The following is a 20,699-nucleotide window of genomic DNA, read 5'->3' on the forward strand; positions in this document are numbered from 1 at the left end:
TCTACCAACAGCAAAAATACAATAAATAAATAAAATGTTTTATGTTATTCAAAACAAAAAGAAGAAACACATTAATTCATATTTTAGCCAAATTATTTGGTTATAGGACATTAAAATATCTTGCGAGCTTACTTACTAGATAGTGGCTCTGAAATGGTAACTCATGGGAGAGCCTACAAAGGAATGGCCCTGTTAATACAGTGAAGAAATGTGAACATGAATGTGATATGTATACCCTGAATCGAAGACTGAAAAGGTTTCAATCTGAGAGTGAGAGAACTTGAATGAATGTGTAAGAGGGTAGGAGACTTGAAAGAAAATTCATTGTAAATTGCACAAGGTGGCCACCATTGGTGACTCAATAATTTCCCTGCCAGGGTTGGTTCCCAAGAAGGAACCAGGGATGTTTTGCTTTTTATTTTCCAAAGGCAGTGAACAACGGAATTGATAGAGAGTTATGCAAGGTTTGACAGGGAGGTTTCTCTAGACGCATCGGGCGCTGTAGGTTACGGGGTCTTTTATAAAGGGTCATGGTTTGCTAAATTGTGGCCTAAAGATTGGCATGAAACTGGTTTTACCATGAATTTAACTCTGGGAATTGTTATCAATGGAGGTTGGGAACCCGTATTCCCAAAAGGGTCAGTTAGCTGTCAGGGACCATGGGCAAGGTCTTTGCCAGTGGGGTATCGGCACTAGTTTTTTTATTTTAAAATTTGGTAATTTTGGTCAAAACTGACAGATTTTTAGTGAAGTGCCTGGCACATCATTGGCCGTTAAGGGGTTAATGTATTTCAAGTTTTTCTGGGCTGTTTAATTTGGATTCTGGGGCACCTTTACATCTTCCCGGCCACGCATAGGGCAGCTATTTGGCCTCAAGGGTGTCGGTTGGGATTGGTTTAAAAACGTAAAACATAGTTTATACTCCCCTAATAAACCTAGTGATGTAACCATTAATGATGTTAATTGTTAACGAATAAAATAAATGTTGCAGCATTCTGTAAATAACTGCTTACGCCAATTCAATTTCCAACCACATAGGCTCCAGTGTCATTATTGGTCTGTAGTGTCATGTAGTGTATGAAATTAGACTGAGACATGGAATATGCCAACTGAAATGGTGATCCACATTGTCAAAAGCAACATAAGGGTCGGGAAACATGGTGATGTGCTTGCAGAAGATTGGGAAAGACCCATCAGAGAGGGAAAGATTGAAGATTTTTAATTAGTGGATTAGATTTGCTGGTTAAGAACACAGAATAGGGGGTAGGGTGCAATTTAACAAAAGCACACCTCGTCTTCAGCGATCGGACAGAACTAGCTTAGGGTAAAGGAGTCATGGTCAGAGGCTGTACATTTAGTAGTGGTCAAGACTGAAGAGGCATTTAGGGAGGAGATGAAGGAAGTGGCGTAGATAGCTCAGAGGAGGGCTACTAAAATGGTGAATGATGTGCAGGATATTAAAAAAAATATCAGGAAAGACTAGGGGAGCTCAACATGTCTAGCTTGGTAGAAAGAAGAGACCAAGGAGCTGCAACACAAACATTTTAATACATAAAGGGATTTAGGTACAGGAGCAAAGTTTCAAAGGAAAAATGTTAGAGCAAGAGGTAATAAGGAAGTTTTACTTTACCGAGAGGGTGGTGGCTAAGAAGAACAGCCTCCCATCAGAAGTGGTAGAGGCTAATACAGTGAGATAATTTAAACCTGGGATAGGCTTATATCTATCCTGACTCTGAGACAAGACAAAGAACTGAATAAATGAGCTGTTCCACATAGAGGGTCTCCCTAGATAAGGTCTGCATCAAGTAGAGAGAAGTAAAAGACAGCTATCAGTCTGTTTTTCTCTTTAATGATCCCTCTCTCTTAAAAACTGCGTTTAAAAGTTTATTCAAGTGCTACAGTTGCCTAGCAACAGAGTCCTGTCAATCCTCCAAAGCCCTCCTCTATGTATTATATCACAGAAATCTGACAACTTGGTCAGTCTCATTTTGTAACTTTATTATACTGCATAAAAAATACACGTATACTTTATTAGATTATTATACATATATATTATGACATGTAGCATTATGACGCAAATAATTATGGAAGCCAAATAAAAATTATTTAAATATAAGTAATTAAGTTGTGCAGCCAACAATCTTATCTAGAAAAAATACATCAAATACATCAATGCAATTTGTGAGCACTGGACTATGATGAAACTTTAATGCTGTGGTACATTGCCACTTAACCAAAATTAATAATTATTATATATTATAATCAATACTCCTACCCTTTAGTAAATGTAGTAGAAAAAAATAGTTCAATCACAAAATTGTGAATTGGCACAGATTTCTTAAAATGTACTTCAGGAATTTTCACCCATGGCCAGAAAAATCATATCTATCAGCTCACCCTAGCTTGCACTTATACATTTCTATTACACACTTAAAATGTGCTACAAACTTGTAGTCATTGAACAAAAAGATGTTAAGAATACCTGCCAGCCTTACAGACACAGAGGTTGAGGTACTGGCCCACCGAGAATATCAATTAACGTTTAAAGTGAATTCCTTTTTTGTCTTGTGAAAGAAATAACAAGCCCATAACAAAAAGTAATTTTAATAGTCGGAGAATCATGCCAGTGATGATTATTAGTTATTAGTCTCATGATGCCAAGTTCAAGGTGGCCATCATGCCAGCAGCACCAGTTTTGGTCAATACCAATGTCCAGCCAATCTGGCATCCCCATTACTACACAGGTACGATCACAGTTTTATGATGGTAAGAACTTTAAACATGCGCAATACAGGTGTTACCTGTGCAACAGCTGAACAACAACTGTAGAACCACCACAGACAGAGCCTATAATGCTAAAAACTCTTCAAATGGTTCTCGAGAAGCAAAAGCTTAAAACACAGATGTTCCATCTGTTTGTCTCACATTTATGCCAGTAGCTTCCGCTAAGTCAATGATAGAACCGACTGGCAGTAAGTATATCATGTGCAAGGTGAAAAATTGCTGGGGGAACAGGGACCAATGGTGGATTCTACACATGCAAGAGGGACATTTTGTATATTTAACCTCTCACCTATCATACACATTAAAGTGCATTTTATGGCTGGAGTGTCCATTTAAACCCTCTGTTTTATCACTCACATGGCACCATTAAAAGTAAGTACATAGTATCTTCCTAATACAAGGATTATAATGATTCCAGTCAATATGACAACAGTCATTACGTTCTTTTCCAGAGTAACATTTATATTGATTCCTGTTATTTGCCTGTGTTCTTATTGTGTTTAAATACCATTACCTCACAGTGAAAACATTTTCAGTGAGTTGGCAGCAATTGTAAGCTCGCTACACCCTCTGCATCCTTCCTGCATTGTATCACCTCAAACAGAACTCGGGTAGAGCGGCATTACGTGAAATAGCTTTTATTGAGAATCTGAGTTCACTTGCTGTATCTGGGCATGTATATTACCCAAATCAGTGACATTTAGTAACAGCCCAAAATCAATGTGTTACATCAGAATATTGTATCTCAAGCCATAGCAGAGACATTTTCTGTAACAGAATTTTTTAAAGAAAGACATCAGTTATTGTGCACAAATTGAATGCTTTGGTTAGAGATTCGATATTCTAATACCCTATGTTCTATAGTGTCTGTTTGACTTTTGATGTTAAGGCAGTTCTGGCCCACCGTATTGAGGCGTTGGTTTTATCATTGACAGCTAATAGTTTTGTTTAGAATAGAAAAAGTAGAGGCGAAAGGAGATAGAAAAGAACAGGAATAAAAGAGGAGAAAAGAAAGGAGAGGCAATAAGAGAAATTACAGAGAGTAAAAGAAAAGGAGAAGGGAAAAAAAAGAGAGCAGAGAAAAGAGCGAGAGAAAGTCAAGGAGTTAACAGCAAATGGGAAAGAAAGAAGCGCAATGAGCAAAACCCTTCAAGTAGCTGATTTGGACCCACAAGCAGCTGCATCAGAAAACTCTCATCAGAGTATGATCAGAAACAAACGCAAGCAGAAGGTCCGAAAAGCAGTGTTACATTGCCGTCAAAACACAAGCCAATGAGTGGAACACAGAATCAAAGTCCACAAGCAAATTAGACTGACATTTTTTTATGGGAAGGAGCAAATAAATTAGGGCAAGACAGATAAAACAGAACACCTTTCATGTATGTTGCTTGCTATTATTTCTATACCAGACTCTTGCAGCAAAAACAAAACATACGTTTAACTATTTGTAATCCAGAACAGATGGTGCTGCTTCAAGAACAGGAACAAAGAACCTTGACCAAGCTCATACATTTATATTACTAGCAGGCAGCCTTTGTGTAGTAACCCTGGCATGGTGTGATAACACAAACATTGACAGCAGCTAGCTTTGAAAAGGGAAGTCGTCAAGCAGATTTGACTACAGCGCTAGTGATTACTGACTGTTAAGGGTCAGTGACTGGCACTTATTCTATTGCTACCTTCAGCAAAATCAAGAGAAATGAAATTGATAGTGAACCTAATGGTGGATATTCCAGAACAATGCAGTGTCAACCTGCACTCCACCCACTCATCATTCTTCCATTTAATCATCATGTCTTTTGTCATTTTTTTTTAATGTTTAACTTAGGACACAAAACTACCAATTAATAAAAAAAATGAATACGTGACATAGACCGAATTGTGCTGCACTACAGGGATGGGGAGGTATTTTCAACATTTAATAAGGAATTATATAAGGCCAATGTGGTCATTGCTGCTTGAGAAAGCCGATGGGGTTGGTAATTTACAATGTATTATGTTTTCCCTACCTTCAAATCATCTGCTACTGCTTACTGCATCAACACATCAGTATCACACTCATTTAATTTCTCTTCAAGGCTCTGTCTCTAGATAGATGACTTCTCGCTACTTACCTTTCACAAGACCGGAAGAGAAGGACCAGTCTGTTATTAACTGTCCAGCTCCAGCAGCTGATCTTATGTAATCAAAGATTGTAATCAAACTCATGAGAGTCAGTGATCAAGGGAGGAATAGACAGAGGAATAGACAGTAGACCACCAGCCTACAAGACTCGTCGCTAGGTGTAGCGTAAGGAAGCGTAGTGAGAGGATGGTAGACAAATGGAACAGCCTCCCAGCAAAAGTGGTAGAGACTAATACAGTGAGAGAATTTACACACCTATTTTGAGTACTGGTTAGTGTTTGAGTAGCAGATCAGTAAAATGATCAGACTTTATGTGCTGAATGGTAGTCTTATATTCGAGGTCGTCTTATAATAACCTCAAATAGAGGTCTGGCTACAAGACTAAGATCCAGATTCCCCACAGTGCTGCAGGGGATCTTCCTCTCTGACAGCGGGTGGACGTCTGCACGATGCACGCAGACAACCTCCACTGCTGCAGGCACCTCTACCAGGGCTTCTATGACATGACCTTCCGATGTACTGTAGTAGAAGCCCCAGCGGAAGTACCGACTAGCAGCTGCAGAGGTTGTCTACACGCATCACGCAGATGTTCACCGGCTGTCTGAGAGGAGGATCTCCCCGCAGCACTGCAGGAGACCTGGATCCTCCTCTCTGGCACCCGGTGAACGTCTGCGTGATGCGCACAGACAACCCCTGCTGCTGCCGGCACTTCTGCTGGGGCTTCTACTAAGGAGCGCAGGAGTTACATGACCTGCCGGTACTCAGTCATAGAAGCCCTGGCTGAATTGCTGGGTAGCAAGTTTGTCTGTGCGCGTCAAACAGACATCTACCAGCTGCCCCCACTAGACACCAGGGAGTCTGAAGTATGGGGGCAAGTCTAGGGATGCATTGGTAAGTCTGGGGGGGGGCAGAGTGGCATATAGAGGGGTATTAGGCGTATCTGGGGGAAGGGTGGTACATATTGGGATATAAGGCATATCTGTTGTTTTTCTACGTCAAATTGTTATGTTATATGTTACTTGTTATGTCCTGTCTACTTATTGTACAGCGTTATGGAATTTGATGGCGCTATAAAAAACAGTAAATAATAATAATAATAATGTTATTAATAATAATGGTAATTTTGTGAATTTGTAAATAATAAATAAAATAGTAAAACCAAGAGAATAGTGATGAGAGTACCCAGTAATTTAAAACGTATTAAATTAATAAATACTACATGTGATTCCATAACCAGGAGCGCAGACTCATTTCTAGACAAATCCAAATAAGGGTTGTTTTTTTAAGTAGAAATATTTTGAAGTTTAAAAGCAATGTTACGCTTCTGAGCAAGCGCATTACCCCATAGCAGCCATTTGTACGCCTCTACTCTGTCCTGTGCATTTTACTTTATTATGTGCTGGGGGGAGGTCAGAGCCTTTGTACCAAATTATTCCTGAGCTCCAGGGAAACGTCGGAGTTTCTGCTTCCAAACACATTTTATATACTTCATCAAGGTGCCCGATTGTTGTTTTAGAAAATTGCCTTATTTCCCAAGAGACAAAAAAAAGCTGAATAATAAGTCTTTGAGTTACGCGTTGTATCTACTGCAAATCAATATGCTGGCACTTTGGTGATTTGTGGACAAAAGCACAATGCAGCCAGTGTGGGTCCCGTCATATAATATAGAATACTGCTCTGTGTCTCCCATTGTCCTGTCTGTCTGGTGGGTGAACATTCACTGGAACATTAGCCGACACGTCATCAACTTAGAATGGCAGGAATGCAAAAAATATTGCTTCAAATCCCATCCATAAGATGTATTGTTACTGGCTGCTGGACCCGAGACTAACACGACTTCGTATTTCGTCTTGTGAAACTATTCAAATGTCAAAATAAATGCAAATAAGCCAATAATGGCAGATATCACCGACATAACAGATTGAACAGAGCCCTACAAATCTCGATTCATACCACATCTCAGTATGATTTAAATGTTGATAAAGTGCGCTTCAGTGCAATCTCATAAATATAATCACATCCCAGTTAAAATCTGAAAAAAAGATTTGGAATAAAATCTTGACTCCAATCCGACAATAAAACTGTTTAAACAAATATTGAATGATATTAATTCAACCCACAAAATCATACTGTTCTAACTGAAAATTAATGAAAGTGTTAAGATGAATTGGAATCTTGTTTGAGATCTGAATACGACTTGATTCAAATCTTAGCAGAACGGCCGGTTTACAGTAGGGTTTTGTAGACCTTTTGTTTTTCACGAATGTTGGGAGGTATGCGCGAGTGTCCCAAACATAAAATCACCTGAGACCAGCTCTTGCAAATTTAGTACACATGATATCGTTATTGGCTCCCTGAACTGCATTAGACTACCAGCTAAATGACACGTAGGTCTCCTATCAATTTTTAAAATGGTCCAGCAGTTTCAGACATTTCAGCTTGGACAGAAATACTCTCCAATTTAGGCACTGCTTTGTCAGTTATTAAACAAAGACTTTCATAAAGTACAAAACATTCTAGCGTGTTAGGAAAAAATGTCTTTAAAACTAGCAAAATGTTCTGAGACAATTCGCAGAATACACTTTTAGATGATATTTTTAATGTAAGATCAAATCGTAGGACTTTTAGGAAACTGGCACCTGCAAGAGAACTTATGACTGTTAACATTTCATGTGTGCCGACTACTTTTTAAGAGGTAGTACAATATTTAACTATAACCAGGCTCTTGTTCAGACAGTACAGGTCTCTTCTCTTTTCCTATTTCAAGATGGGGATCCAATGAACATACCTTAAAAATTATGTGGGACTAGACCCTCTCATGCTGAGGCCAGGCATGCAAATGAACCCCTAATAAGCTTCTTATTCACACAAGTAGCCCTCTTTAGGATGCAAATCCTTCCCTTCTTCATTACTACGATCTCAGTATGGGTATGACTGTTTACCATTGCTGTACAGCCCTGGAAGTCATAATAATAGGTATAGAAACAGCAGGAAATGGGTTTCTAAATAAAAAACTGTTTTCCTTACCTTATTTAGTTTCATAACTAGGTACCAATAGATCACAAAACCCCATAAAAAGTATTTATAAAGCCTACAACTTTAAGTATTCTTTAGTCTGTCGGGTCCGATTTAAGGCAGACAATACACAATGAATTAAACGTAACAGTAATTATTAGATTTGTGCACGTTGTCCAAAAAGGACTGGACCAAAAACAAAACTAAGGACAACAATTTTCGTTTCCTGCACTTTCGGTTCGGACGAAATTCAGAGGGTTTTTTTATGGAACCATTTGAAAATTTGTTGTCCCTCACCTTCACACACATTCTCAATGTCTCCATACCTTCTCCGCCAAGCGATTCTATGGCCCCTTTTCCTTTTCCACAGCTTCGTTTCCTGTCTTGCCTCTTCTTGTTCTTCGCTTCTTCTGTATTCTCTCTTTATTTTATGACTCACATCTCTTTCTCCACAGATCCATCTGTATTATTCTGGCCTCTTGGAGTGCTTCAGTGAAAGGGTGGAGCCACAGTACTCTCCACTGAGACAGTCTCTCCCCCATTCCTCCAATTGGGGAAGAGGGTGTGTACGGAGGCGCTGCCCTTTTCTGGAAGCGCTCCGGGACGCCAGGTTCACAGAGTAGAAAGCAAAGAGAAGCAGACCAAGAAAGAAGACAGAAGAACAAGAATGGGCAAGACAAGAAGCGGAGCTGCGGAAAAAGGAGACATGGACACGAAAGTGGTTGGCAGAGAAGTTGGGGAGACATTGAGAAGGAGCGTGACAGGAAGTGAGAGAGAGTGAAAAAAAAACAACCTATGAAATGCAAATGAAAATTTGGACGTCTTTGCTTTGTTTTCTTTTGCTTCCTTGGGGTCCCTCCTCCTTTTCAGACATTCATAAAGAATAGGCAAATTTAGTTAAAATTTCAACTTGTATGAATCTGAATGAAAGTCTAATAATCTTTTCTCTTCAATTAAACAGTACATTGAAATTGTTGGCGCTATATAAATAAAAGATAATAATAATAATACATTAGGGGAGTTGTATTTTGGATTTTGGCCCCCTCCCAAAGGCCTGAGGGAGGGCAGGATCTTTGATGGAGGGAAGACAAAAATATGATACACTGTTTATTGGAAATAAAAAATAAAAAAACGTGCAATGTGCAACAAAATGGCACAATCATGAATAACTACGTACAAATAACTGCTCCATAATAAAGTCCCAGCTTGGTCTGATACAATGTTAATATGCAGCGCACACCTTGCCTAAAAGGCTGGGGCTAGTGATACATAAAAAAGGAGCTTGGAAGGGTTCACGAGGTGCTCATTGCGCTTACGGGCAGTGTCAAACACAAGTGTGACGTGCTAACACCACGCTATACCTTAATGCGGCATGCGCCCTGGCCTGGACTATGGTTTGGAGGCTCCAAACAGACCTTGAAGCTTCTAAGCTGTCCTGGCCAGAGGATCAAGCTTTCCCTCTCTCACAGATAATCAATTGATCTTAATTGGCCAAGAGGTAGCACATGGTGTACATGTATGTTACACGGTGTTCACTGTTGCCGCTGCAGGGACATAATATGTAACCAGAAGCCTTTTCACTGCACTAACCAGAGATGCAGTGGGAACCACATAGGTCTTTATCAAGTCTGAACTGACATATAAAGGTCAAGACATTGCCTTCTGGGAGCGCAGTAACAAGCCCCTGATTACACCATGCTGTTTGATGCGGTATATCTCTGTGGATTCCCAAGCTTTAGAATAACAAGTTGTTCAATAAAGACTGAGAATAGATGGTGAAGAAACTGCTTACGTGATCTGTTTTATGACCATCCACTTTACTTGATACTGCACATAGCTTAGCGTCAGCAATTAAATTGGCTTTAAAGGTAAGAAAATAGTATTAAAGAGCTTATTTGAAGACAGAAACTCCTGTGAGTCTTTAAATAACTTCACATTAATCCCGTTGCTGTCCTGAAAGAATTCTTGTGAACTTCATTATGTCATGTTTTCCCTGTGTGTCTATACAGGATTCAGCTCTGTATTTTAATACGAAAGATTCCACTATTATGGATAGAGACCTTGGAAAATGATACAAGGCACTCTTCTTACATTGATTTGATACTGAAACTATTACAAAGAATACAATAAACACATTCCCGATCAAGCCTATAAAATTACAATATTATATGTTTCTTGAGTGTGGGAATTTCTGTTATGGCCGTTGTTTAGGTGAGGAGTGGCGCTCTAAATTGTGCAATATATGTAAATAAAATGCACAGCAGATAATGTAAAACGTGATTCTAGTATAACGTTTGACAAGAGATCATATCACTAGCGGTATTGACTATAAACATGATCACCTAGGGTTATTAACCACTTGGTTAGTGAAGTAAAGGACTTGGCTTCACGCCCCTTCTGTTTCTTACTTCGAGGGCAACATCCTAGTAAAATAACATTCTAGTAATAGGAGACAGGAAATAAAAATCTAAGAATAATACTAATAATTATCATATAAGATGGCCCCAATACAAAGTAACACACCTACTCTGGATCTTAAAGAAAGTAAGCAAAAGGAGGCTTGAATATTAAGTGACAATAAGAAATATAAGTAATGCCCTGAATATTAGAAGATAAATATAAAATGCAGAGTTGTTTTTTCCCCAAATTCTCTTTTCTTATTTAAACCAGGCCTTATGTTATGTGTTGTGCTCCAGTATCATATGAAAAGTATTTTATCTTGTTTATTTTATGTTTTGTTTTTTGGGGAAAATAGGAGACAGTTAAAAACAGTGGCATTCGCATGTTGGGGAAATGATTTTCTGTTTTGTGTTCCAGGGCTTAGTTTAGTGAATATGCCCTACAGACGGTGTCCTACTTATTGAGGAGTGTGTCTGCTGCTGATCCCTCCCTCGTCCTCACCGTAACACTGGACTATGCAAGCCCAATCCCTGAAGGTTTGAACTAATCCTCAACTCGTGACAGATTGCTGGCTGAGATTCAAGCAGATCAGATGATGGATGCCAAGAAAGATGTTTAATCAGCTTCTGCTGTGTGTATCATGTGGGTACTAAATAGTATTATTCCTTTACTGTTTCACTGGTCACGTTGACCAATTCTGCTGCGGGAAAAGGTCCTTGTCAAGATGTTGGAGTAAGAACCGATCAACCTGTCATGAGTGATGCCTGCTCTGGTTATGAATTATTAACAAGCAGAAGTGACTTTCTTTAAGTGCTCAGCCAGGTTATTCATCTTCATTCATCAGGGCAATAAAGCTCACTTCAGATTAGAGTACCAGAAATAAGGTGCAGAACCACCAGTCCTTGGAACTATGGAGCCATTGCAGCTGCATAGTTAGGATACTCTCTAGTTCTAGAAAATACACTTAATGTCATAATTCCAACAAATACTATAAAAACTATGTTGTGATCTCAGACTTATACAAACTTATGGTGGAGAATCATCACATCTTCTTGAGAGAGTCTAGAAATGCGAAGTGATCAAAAACTCATTAGCTTTGCAGTGCGATTATGTTTTCCTTGTAAGCACGCTATGTCATGGGTGATTTGTACGTAGCTTAGTATGAAGTGGCTCAGTCTAGTAGTGGCTTGTGACACTGGAAGCTGATTAAAAAAACTGTAATATTAATCATAACTTTAAAACATGGTAGGGGGAGCTGAAAGTAGCCCTATGTGTGTTTCTTTGTCCCGCTGGGAAATCAAGAGTGTGTGACCATAAGAGCAAGGGAGAATGGAAGGTGGAGAGTACAATGTGTACATAACACATAACAAGTCACACATCACTTTACAATATGGACATAGAAGTGAGGAGGGCTCTGCTCAAAAGATCTTATCATCGAGAAACTATTGAAACTTTCTAAACTGGACGGCACTCAACTAAATTTGTATTCCAGATATCGCAAAGACATTATATTTCACTGTAATAGTGTGATAACTGCCCATAATTACACCATCAGAGAATGGCTGTGACTTAGCTACACAGATCTTTTATCAAGTCTGGATACCAAGGCTTAACAAAGACTCTGTGTAGCCCGAACATTTCTGTGTAGCCTGAGCCATTTCTGTAATTAAGTACAGTTGTTATCCCGATGAAGTGCAAGTTAATTTTGTTCCTGTATTTGATGTTGGGCAAGTTGGCAGGCCCTGCATCACCCACGCAAGGACTGATTAAGGTTTGAGTCTTTACATCAGGAAAAAATGGGCAGAATACACGGGGCCGAATGGTTCTTATCTCAAATTCTAGGTTTCAGATGCACAGGAAACAGGGGAAAAGGAGAGGTTCTGAAATCTTAACATGCAAAAGAGAAAAAAAAATCTAAGAGGGAAAAAGGAAAAGAAAAGAGAATGTTAAAAAATAGGAAATATTGCACACTAAAAAGAATAAAACAAAGGATATTCTTCGGGCTTAAGTTACAGTGTAGCTAAAAGACAATATTGTTTTTATTATACAAAGGATGGGGTTAGCCACAGGAACAATTATGAAGAAACAGCAAAATCAAAATTAACATAACTGAAAAAAAGTTATATATATAAATAGCACAATACAAACAGGACACAAAAGAGACAGTTTGGCAGCTGGCAACTGTGGAAACACAAAAACCCCAAAGCATGTCTACCCGCAGTAATGCTTCACCCTCCCCACTGTCCTACTAATTTGAGAAGTAACATGAAGAGTCCAAAAAGAGAAAACCTTCCTGTTCTAACACAAATACCATAATTCAATAATGTCAAATATACCACCACTAATTGGTAGGAGCACAAATTAAATGTATTTTTATTTCTAGTGACCGTACAGTCTGCAGTCAGATGTAAACAGACTGACCATCATTTCAATAAACAGCTACAGTGTCCGTAAAAAGCAACTGATTGATTTCTCAACTTTAACACACTTTTTCTTTCTAAATATTTACTGTATATATATATATATATATATATATATATATATATATATATATATATATATATATATGGAAGGCACACTCTAATCCATAAACTTACTTGCCCCGGTGCTGATCCTCGACCACAATTAGACATCCATAGAAAAATAGGAGCACTCGCAGGACTTCATATTAAAGTGCAAAAATATTTATAAATATATATTTTTGCACTTTAATATGAAGTCCTGCGAGTGCTCCTATTTTTCTATGGATGTCTAATTGTGGTCGAGGATCAGCACCGGGGCAAGTAAATTTATGGATTAGAGTGTGCCTTCCATTCTTGGGACATTTATATACCTATACATATAAAAACATACACACACATTGTTTTAGAATAACAACATCCAACCATACAAGCTACACTAATCGCTTTGACGAAGAGACAATGGGATTGTAGTGAATCAGTACCTACAGTATATTAATTATCCACAAATTCAACTAGTAGGTTTTCGCTTGTTTTCTTGTATCTGGGACACATGGCTAAAATTCCTTACTACTTGTGTAAATAGGACAGTCACAAGCTACAAACACACAGCCAACTTGCTACTATATTGCTTTTTTCGATACCTGTTACATAGTGTTGCTTTAAATTAAATCATTTCCTTGGGCCCAGATACAAGTTGGATACATCAATGGTGGCATGCACGGGATGAACAGTTTTTCGCATACATATAATGTTAACCTTCTAAACGCGTAGTCTAATCCCCAAAATTTTATTATTTTTTAATGCATGTTGGAGGCCATTTTTCATGGACTCCAATGTATTTTATTGCATGCTAAAAAATGGAGTTTACATTAACATTCTCAAATAGACCAGATCTTCAGGAACTTTTTCCAAGAATTAATTTTAGTGGCTCTCCATGTGTCCTAAAAGGCTGGTTTTTAAACCAGTGCACATAAGTGGTTGGCTCTCAGAGCTCGTCAACAAACAGACACCTCCAGAAGCAAGTTATTGATTGCTTGGCAGGCTTTGTGTAATTTAGTTTTGCTTCCTCAATCATACCAAATGGTGGGCCAGAGCTCTCGCTGGCTTGTCCTGTGCATGGACATTCTGACATGGAATTGTGTAGGATGTCCCCTTTTCAGCCTTGGTTTTTGCAAACAAAGTAATCATGGCACTCCAGCTTAAAACGCATGCAGATACAACATGAGTAATGGTTTATGGCCATTTAATAGGCATATAATCAATGCTCTTGATAGCTTTCTGTGGGACATACTCAGGAGCTCCAGCAGAAATGATGCACATCACTATGACCTTTGACCCAAAGAGGTAAGACAGAGAGAGGGTATTTTATCAATCAATTTACATGTAGGCAAATTAGGAGGTCGCTTAAGAAAAACACACATTGTATCGGTGTCTGAAAAGCTGCGGCTGTGTGAATGAACCCCGGGCGCTGTACAACTTTGCGTTGTTGTCTTCTCAAAATGGAATGTTTTCTATAACTAAACAGCTACGAGCGGACAGTACCTGTAACTGACAGACCACAAAGTGCAACCAAAAATAGATTTCCAGTCCTTCCCACTGCACAAGATTTTCTTTGGCTGCATGTCAAGAATAAAGAGGATATTGTGTCAATTCTAAAAAGCACAAATACACATACCAGTACTAAAACTATATTAACCTCTTCAGTTGTGGGGCCTGTCTTACCATAGTCCTATATTTAATTCAATTGCAGCTGTTAAAATTCCTAATTGATCTGTAGGAGCCCCATCATGAAGAAGTACTCCAAAAAACTAAAACTTAGCACTGGAACAAATATTTTATATATGAAGGAATGTACTGTTCACCTACCTATAAAAATAAAGTTTCCTGTCCCTGACACCCCACTCAAGAACAATGCCTATTAAATTACCTGCCACTCTGCAGCTGCAGCTGCCCCCCTCCATGGTCCGACTATTCTTGCCACTGATTGGCTGATTGAAAGATCTGTGGCTGAAACTGACGGGAATGCTCTAAGCCTACCCATAGACCCCTGCTTGCAGCGTTCACAAGCCAGAGCAGGAGCTGACTGGTGGTAAGTATATCACATACATGGAGAGGTGTTTGGCCGAACACATCTCTTGTATAGAAATTGCCTTGAAGGGGGCGAAAAAAGGGGCAAATGTATATGGGGGATACTGCAGAATTCTCCATGCATCCACAAAAGGGACACTACTAAATTATAAAGGGACCATGCAGCTATCATGTGAATTAAAGTGTATTTGGTGGCAGAAGCGCCCCTTTAATGCAATTATATCCCTTCTTTGAACCTCCCTTTTGAATCCTTATGCTAGTGCCTATGCAAGTAGACAGTCCAGACTCACAAATGAAATACCCACCAAATTTATTTCATTACTAGATGACTATAAGATGTAGAGTCCTACAGTGAATACGAATAATGCATTAAAATAATGAAAATGTTTGAAATGTATTTTCTAATATTTGACTATGAAAGTGGTGGCCAAACCAGTTGAGTTAACCAAAATACCACAAAATATATAAATGCATTAATATATTAACCCAACATGCATAGGTTTTGGAAGTTACGGGGCACAAAATAGAACATGCCAGTTCCTTTTTCCAAACTTTTTTCACCAAACTTCCCATGTTTCGTAGGCTTGTTTGCACAGAATACATGTAACTGCAGAGGAACAAACCAAAATATATTCAGCTGCATCTCCAAATCACAGAAATATCCCACACACATAGGTTTTTGTGTATTTTTTTAAATCTACAGGGGACACTACATGATACGCTAATGAGGGTGCAAGAGAAAACCAAAAGGCCCACTTCTAAAAATAAACAAAATATGAGGGTGTATGGTATTTCTTCTTAAATTATATTGATTTTTATTTGCAGGGAAGGTGGCCGGCTGTGCCATAAATGTCTGATCCCCTGTATGACAGCATGACTTATTTATTTATTATACTTGTTTTATTTTATTTTTTTATTTTTTTTACTTTTTCTAACTTCACTGAGTCTGCTGATCAGTCTCTGACCCCACTTTACGTGAATACAGACTCGTGTTCATTCAGAATGGAAATCACGTGTGATCGTGCAAGACTTCTGTCGCTGGAAGAGTTTGACCTATACCGTCACAATAGGTTTTTGGGCCACTTTTTTCATGACACCATGGATCGGGTTAATATTGCTGAAATGAATCTGCTCTGTGTTGTTTGTGTCTGAGCACCAAAAAAACACATGATTAAATAAGAGTGACCTACAGATCAGTAGATAAGGGCAGCTCATTGGAACAAAAACATGTTTTTATTAATGCTAAACAACATTACTGTATACAGCAACGCATTTAATGCGCTAAGAAAAAAATAAATATATTTTTTCCATGAGACTTCCACCTTAAAGTCACAGTCCCCTTAATTACCGGTACATGCTTCCTAGAATCCAGGACACTGCCTACTCAGATGAAAGTGGATTTGCTGAAATGTCAAACACTTCACATATAAAGGGCCATAGTCTTTCCAACACCAATGAAACAAACTGTGTTCGCATCACTGGTGCCGTCTTTCAGCAAAGCCAGGGCGGTTGACTTAGAAAAGCCTCTTGTTTAATTTGCAGACAGACAAACCCTGGTTTGAATTAGATTTCTCTTGATCCACATCTACTCACTGAACTCTAAAGCTAACGGTTCTGCACGCAGTGGTGTGCTTCTGGCAAGTCCGGAGAATTTAAAGCAAATCTGTGCTTTTTCAGGATTCTATATTTTGTGTTTCTGTACACCAAATAAACCTATGTAATGGTGCTTACAGACTTAAATAAGCAAAATATACTTTAAAAACATATAGCGTATACCACGCAAAAATGTATTTTAATCGCCTACTGTCCTGATCTGCACGATCTCTTCTCCATTGTGCTAATTTGCTGATTGTTGTTGATTGGTAGAGTAGCCTTTGTGATGGGAAAGAAGAAGTAAAGAGAAGCGATAAAACAGGACAGGAAATGTGTCAGATAATGCTTTCTCTGCCATGGGCTGCTGATTTCAGCTTCCACAAAGGTAACTGTTAAAACTAGGTATCTCCGGGGGGCAATTACACAGAATGTGAGCTTTAACCAGTCTCCAGCCTGGCTCTACCTGGCTTGACTCAATTCATCATAAGAGAAGAAGTGTGAGAGGGATCCGAGTTAGAGCAAACTTCTACCCACTGGCATGAATCTGTACAGACATGTGTGAGGACTTCGGGTATACACTGGCAGATCCAGCCCAGCTCCTGCCACTTTCTTTTAATAAAATCTAAAAAAAGATTAAGGTGGCAAAAAAAAACCTGTGGGGAGGCGGCGAAAATCCCAGGTTTACTCATTAGGAAATTGCTGCTTTTAAATTATATAATCCATCTCACCACGATAATTTATTAAGAAGGCCCCGAGTCCGCCCTACGGCATCCATGGTTAATGCTGTGAGATAAAATTCTCACCAGAAATGCTCTAAAGCTCACGTTATTGAATAACCCTCCCAGACAGTTTATCTCGCCATTATGCTGCGATGCAACTAAACCAGATGAATGCGTTTCTTCTTTTTCCCTGAACACCTCGATGTTTAGGAGAAGTGTTTAGCTTTAGAAGAGGAAAATCACAAGACTTGGAATCCAATGAGCGTAACTTATTAAAATATAATTTTCTTTACTTAGTGAAGCAACTGTAGTGCTCTTTAAATTCCTTAAATTCCATAAAATAGCATTTATCTTTCTTTTTGTTAGAGAAGGGTCCCGTGATTTTTAAATATTTATAGAAACTTAGTCTTGGAATGTTATTTTAGTTCACAATGCAATAGACCTCACTGTGGTTAAAAAGAAAGGACAGAAGATTATATATATATATATATATATATATATATATTATAACACATATTCCTATACTATGTTTTCAGAAATAAATCTACAGGAAAACTAAGGGATGAAAATATTCTTCCCATTCAGAGCACGAAAGTGAACACAACTAAGTAGCTATTATTATTATTATTATTACTTTTTTTAGTTATTAAGCACCAACATATTACGCAGTGCTGTACAATTTTATTGGGGCAGTTAACACATATATAACGAATATACATTAACACATACAGACACATCAGGAGATAAGATCCCTGCCCGTCAGCTGCCATCTAGCCCTATAGTACTTTATACAAAGTTCCAGGCAGGAATGGTGGGCTTTTCAGGGCTTGCGACCTTATGAAGGTCTGTGAGGAAAATGGATGCGTGCAGCAGGCATTTCATATATGACAGAATTCAAAGAACCTTGAAAGTGAGTTCAGAGCCTAAAATAAAAAGTAAAAAAAAACCCATGACAAAAAGGAAGTTTAGATTCCAGTTCCCATGACCTCATTTGCCCTCTGTGTCCATGGTGCACTTTATCCTAACAAGCAGTAGGTCTGTCTGGACGTACTCTCATTTACGCATTCTACTAGACGGGCAGGTCGGTGTATTAAGAACTGCGTATGCTATATCTAGATTAAGAATAAACACGATGGTCAGAGCTTGGTATAACTGGTAACCACAATGACACATATCGAAGCAAAAGAGACTGTTTGATATATCCATAGACTCCCTGTGACCTGAAACCACCAATATTACAGTCAATGCACTACTGGAGCAGAGACACAAGCGTAGTGTATAAAGAAATATGAAAGTGTACAAAACCAACACCCCTCTCATGGATGCTTCACCGGTGGGAAAGGTCATAGTATGAAGGGATAGGTTACTGAAATGGCTTTTCCCTGGTCTTATTTGCTATCAGAGGGTCCAGGGCTGCTGGATCACAAGAAGGTCAAGCCAGGTCGTAACTGGGATGACAAGAAATCTGAACTCAGTTGCTGTGGGGTCCCTACAAAGCTGAGCTTAGTAACTGTGGGCTCCCTACAAAGCTGAGACTAGTAATTGTGGGGTCCCTACAAAGCTGAGACTAGTAGCTGTGGGGTCCATACTAAGCTGAGCCTTAAGTGACCATGAATGGAGATGCTATAGGTGAATAAATAAATTCTGTTAGATTGTTAACGTGCTATTAAATACCAGGAGTGTTTTTGTTATAGATGGATATGTTTATATAATACATAATAACTCAGAAGTACAGACTATACCGGTGGGCTAACGACAAAAGGTTTCTGCAGCTTATTATGTTTATGTGAAGGCTAAACATTTAACAGAAGCCAAGTAACTTTAAAGCGACCGCTCAGCTGTCACATGCATTAAAGTGAGAGTCCCTTTAAGTCGTCGGCTGCTTTACACGGTTTGGGGTAAATCCTCGGAGGAAATCGAAAAGCTACAGCAGCAAAAGTGATTCAATAAAAAGACCAGCAATGTTTTATTCTAATCAGTGTGCGATAGCTTAAACTTTCACATTACTGTCCAATGCATTTCCATAAAAAGCCAAGAACGTGTTAAAAATATTGAAAATAGTAAAGAATGGCATTAATGATGTATACAGGAGGTAACTGCAACTAAACTGCATATTCTGAACCAACCAGCACTGATGCGTTATTACATATATAATAATATATACACGATATTGTGCATATAGATACATATACATTCATATATACACACACTGAGTAAAATATATATGAATCTCAGGCTATTAGATCCAGTGACAGACACCGGGCTCCCTGAGGAAACTCCTATCACTCGCAGTCAGCAGCCCCCCAGCAGCAGTCGTACTCCCCGGCTGTACCTGCTTCTCCATGGTGTCTTTGCCCCCGCTGGCCACTATGGGTGGCGGGACCCTCTCGCAGCTGCAGCCCTCCAGCAGGTACATGCCCGAGGCTCTGGCGCTCTGCTCCGTCTCGAAGTAGAAGAGGACATTCTGGAAGAGCGCGAACCACTTTTCGTGCCACCTGCTCGTCTCGGTCCCCTTCTTGCTGACGACGCCCCTCTTGGTGCCCTCCTTGCGGGCCAGCAGGGACAGGTAGGATGCGTGGCCCTCGTTGCAGCGCACGCTCTTCTGCATCGTGACCCTCAGGGCATGCTTCCCCCAGCACAGCTCGCAGGGCAGGGACACGGGGCACACGCCGGGGCACAGCAGGGACAGCTCTCCTGCAAGGCAGGGGGCAAAGTGACACGAGTGTACCGAGCACGGAGTGAACGCGCGTGGGGGCACTTACAGTAACGTGCAGCATGTGCCGAGTTACACAGCTTTGCGTGTTTGCGCCTAGTGGGGTTTGGACACGCGTGTTTACCTGGATCACAGTGCATGTGTGACAGTCGCAGGCTGCGCGGCAGTTCCTGTGACGGGCTGTGGAGGGGCCACGGTGAGGGTGTCCATGCGGGGCACAGAGTCACGGAACCGCTTCCCCCCTTCGCTCGGTTAGTGCAGTGCGGGGAGAGAGCGCAAACAGGTTGGAGAAGGAGGCAAGAGGGGCACGAACTGGAGGAGAGATGCAGGGAGGTAGAAACGGCAGAGCGATACAGATAGACCACGGGGCAGCTCTCGCAGCGGTTACCGGGCGCTCCGTAAAGTGCTATAGGCAGTCCTCCGGGACAAGCACCGGACTTGGTATGAGAGGTTCGGGGGCAGGTAAAGCGGTCCTTGGGGTCTGACCCCCTATTGGCTCCCCAGATATGCGACCTCTAGGCGCTCAAATGAGGTCTCCTGTCCCTGATATCTGGTCCTCCTTCCAACGGGCTTTGGTTCTTAGGGTCCCAGAGCTCTTTGATACTTGGTCTCGTATCGATAGGGCTCTCCCCGGTCCAGGTTCTTGATGCAAGGTCCCGTCCCTCTAGGGCTTCGTAGGTGATGCCCCCTCTCTGTATAGATATAGATGCCCCGCCGTTGGTGTTTTATACCCCGGTGTTCGCTGGGATCCAGAGGACTAATAGCAACTCTTATGTTGGGATCCGGAGCTCCGTGACATCC

The 20,699-nt window shown here is 40.0% G+C and overlaps 1 protein-coding gene across 1 annotated transcript in view; it reads right to left on the minus strand.

Moving 5' to 3' along the window:
- Positions 1-20,201, minus strand: part of RASGRF2 (Ras protein specific guanine nucleotide releasing factor 2) — a 90,144-nt gene extending 69,943 nt beyond the window's left edge. Inside the window, exons 1-2 of the mRNA XM_053475306.1 lie at positions 20,023-20,201; positions 19,518-19,879 (exon numbers count right to left, since the gene is read on the minus strand). Coding sequence (XP_053331281.1) covers positions 19,518-19,879; positions 20,023-20,038 — 378 coding nt within the window. The 5' untranslated portion in view covers positions 20,039-20,201. The remainder of the gene's footprint in view (positions 1-19,517; positions 19,880-20,022) is intronic.
- Positions 20,202-20,699: the final 498 nt, after the last annotated feature.

The sequence above is a fragment of the Spea bombifrons genome, chromosome 1 (genome assembly GCF_027358695.1).
Source record: "Spea bombifrons isolate aSpeBom1 chromosome 1, aSpeBom1.2.pri, whole genome shotgun sequence".
Lineage (NCBI taxonomy): Eukaryota > Metazoa > Chordata > Amphibia > Anura > Pelobatidae > Spea > Spea bombifrons.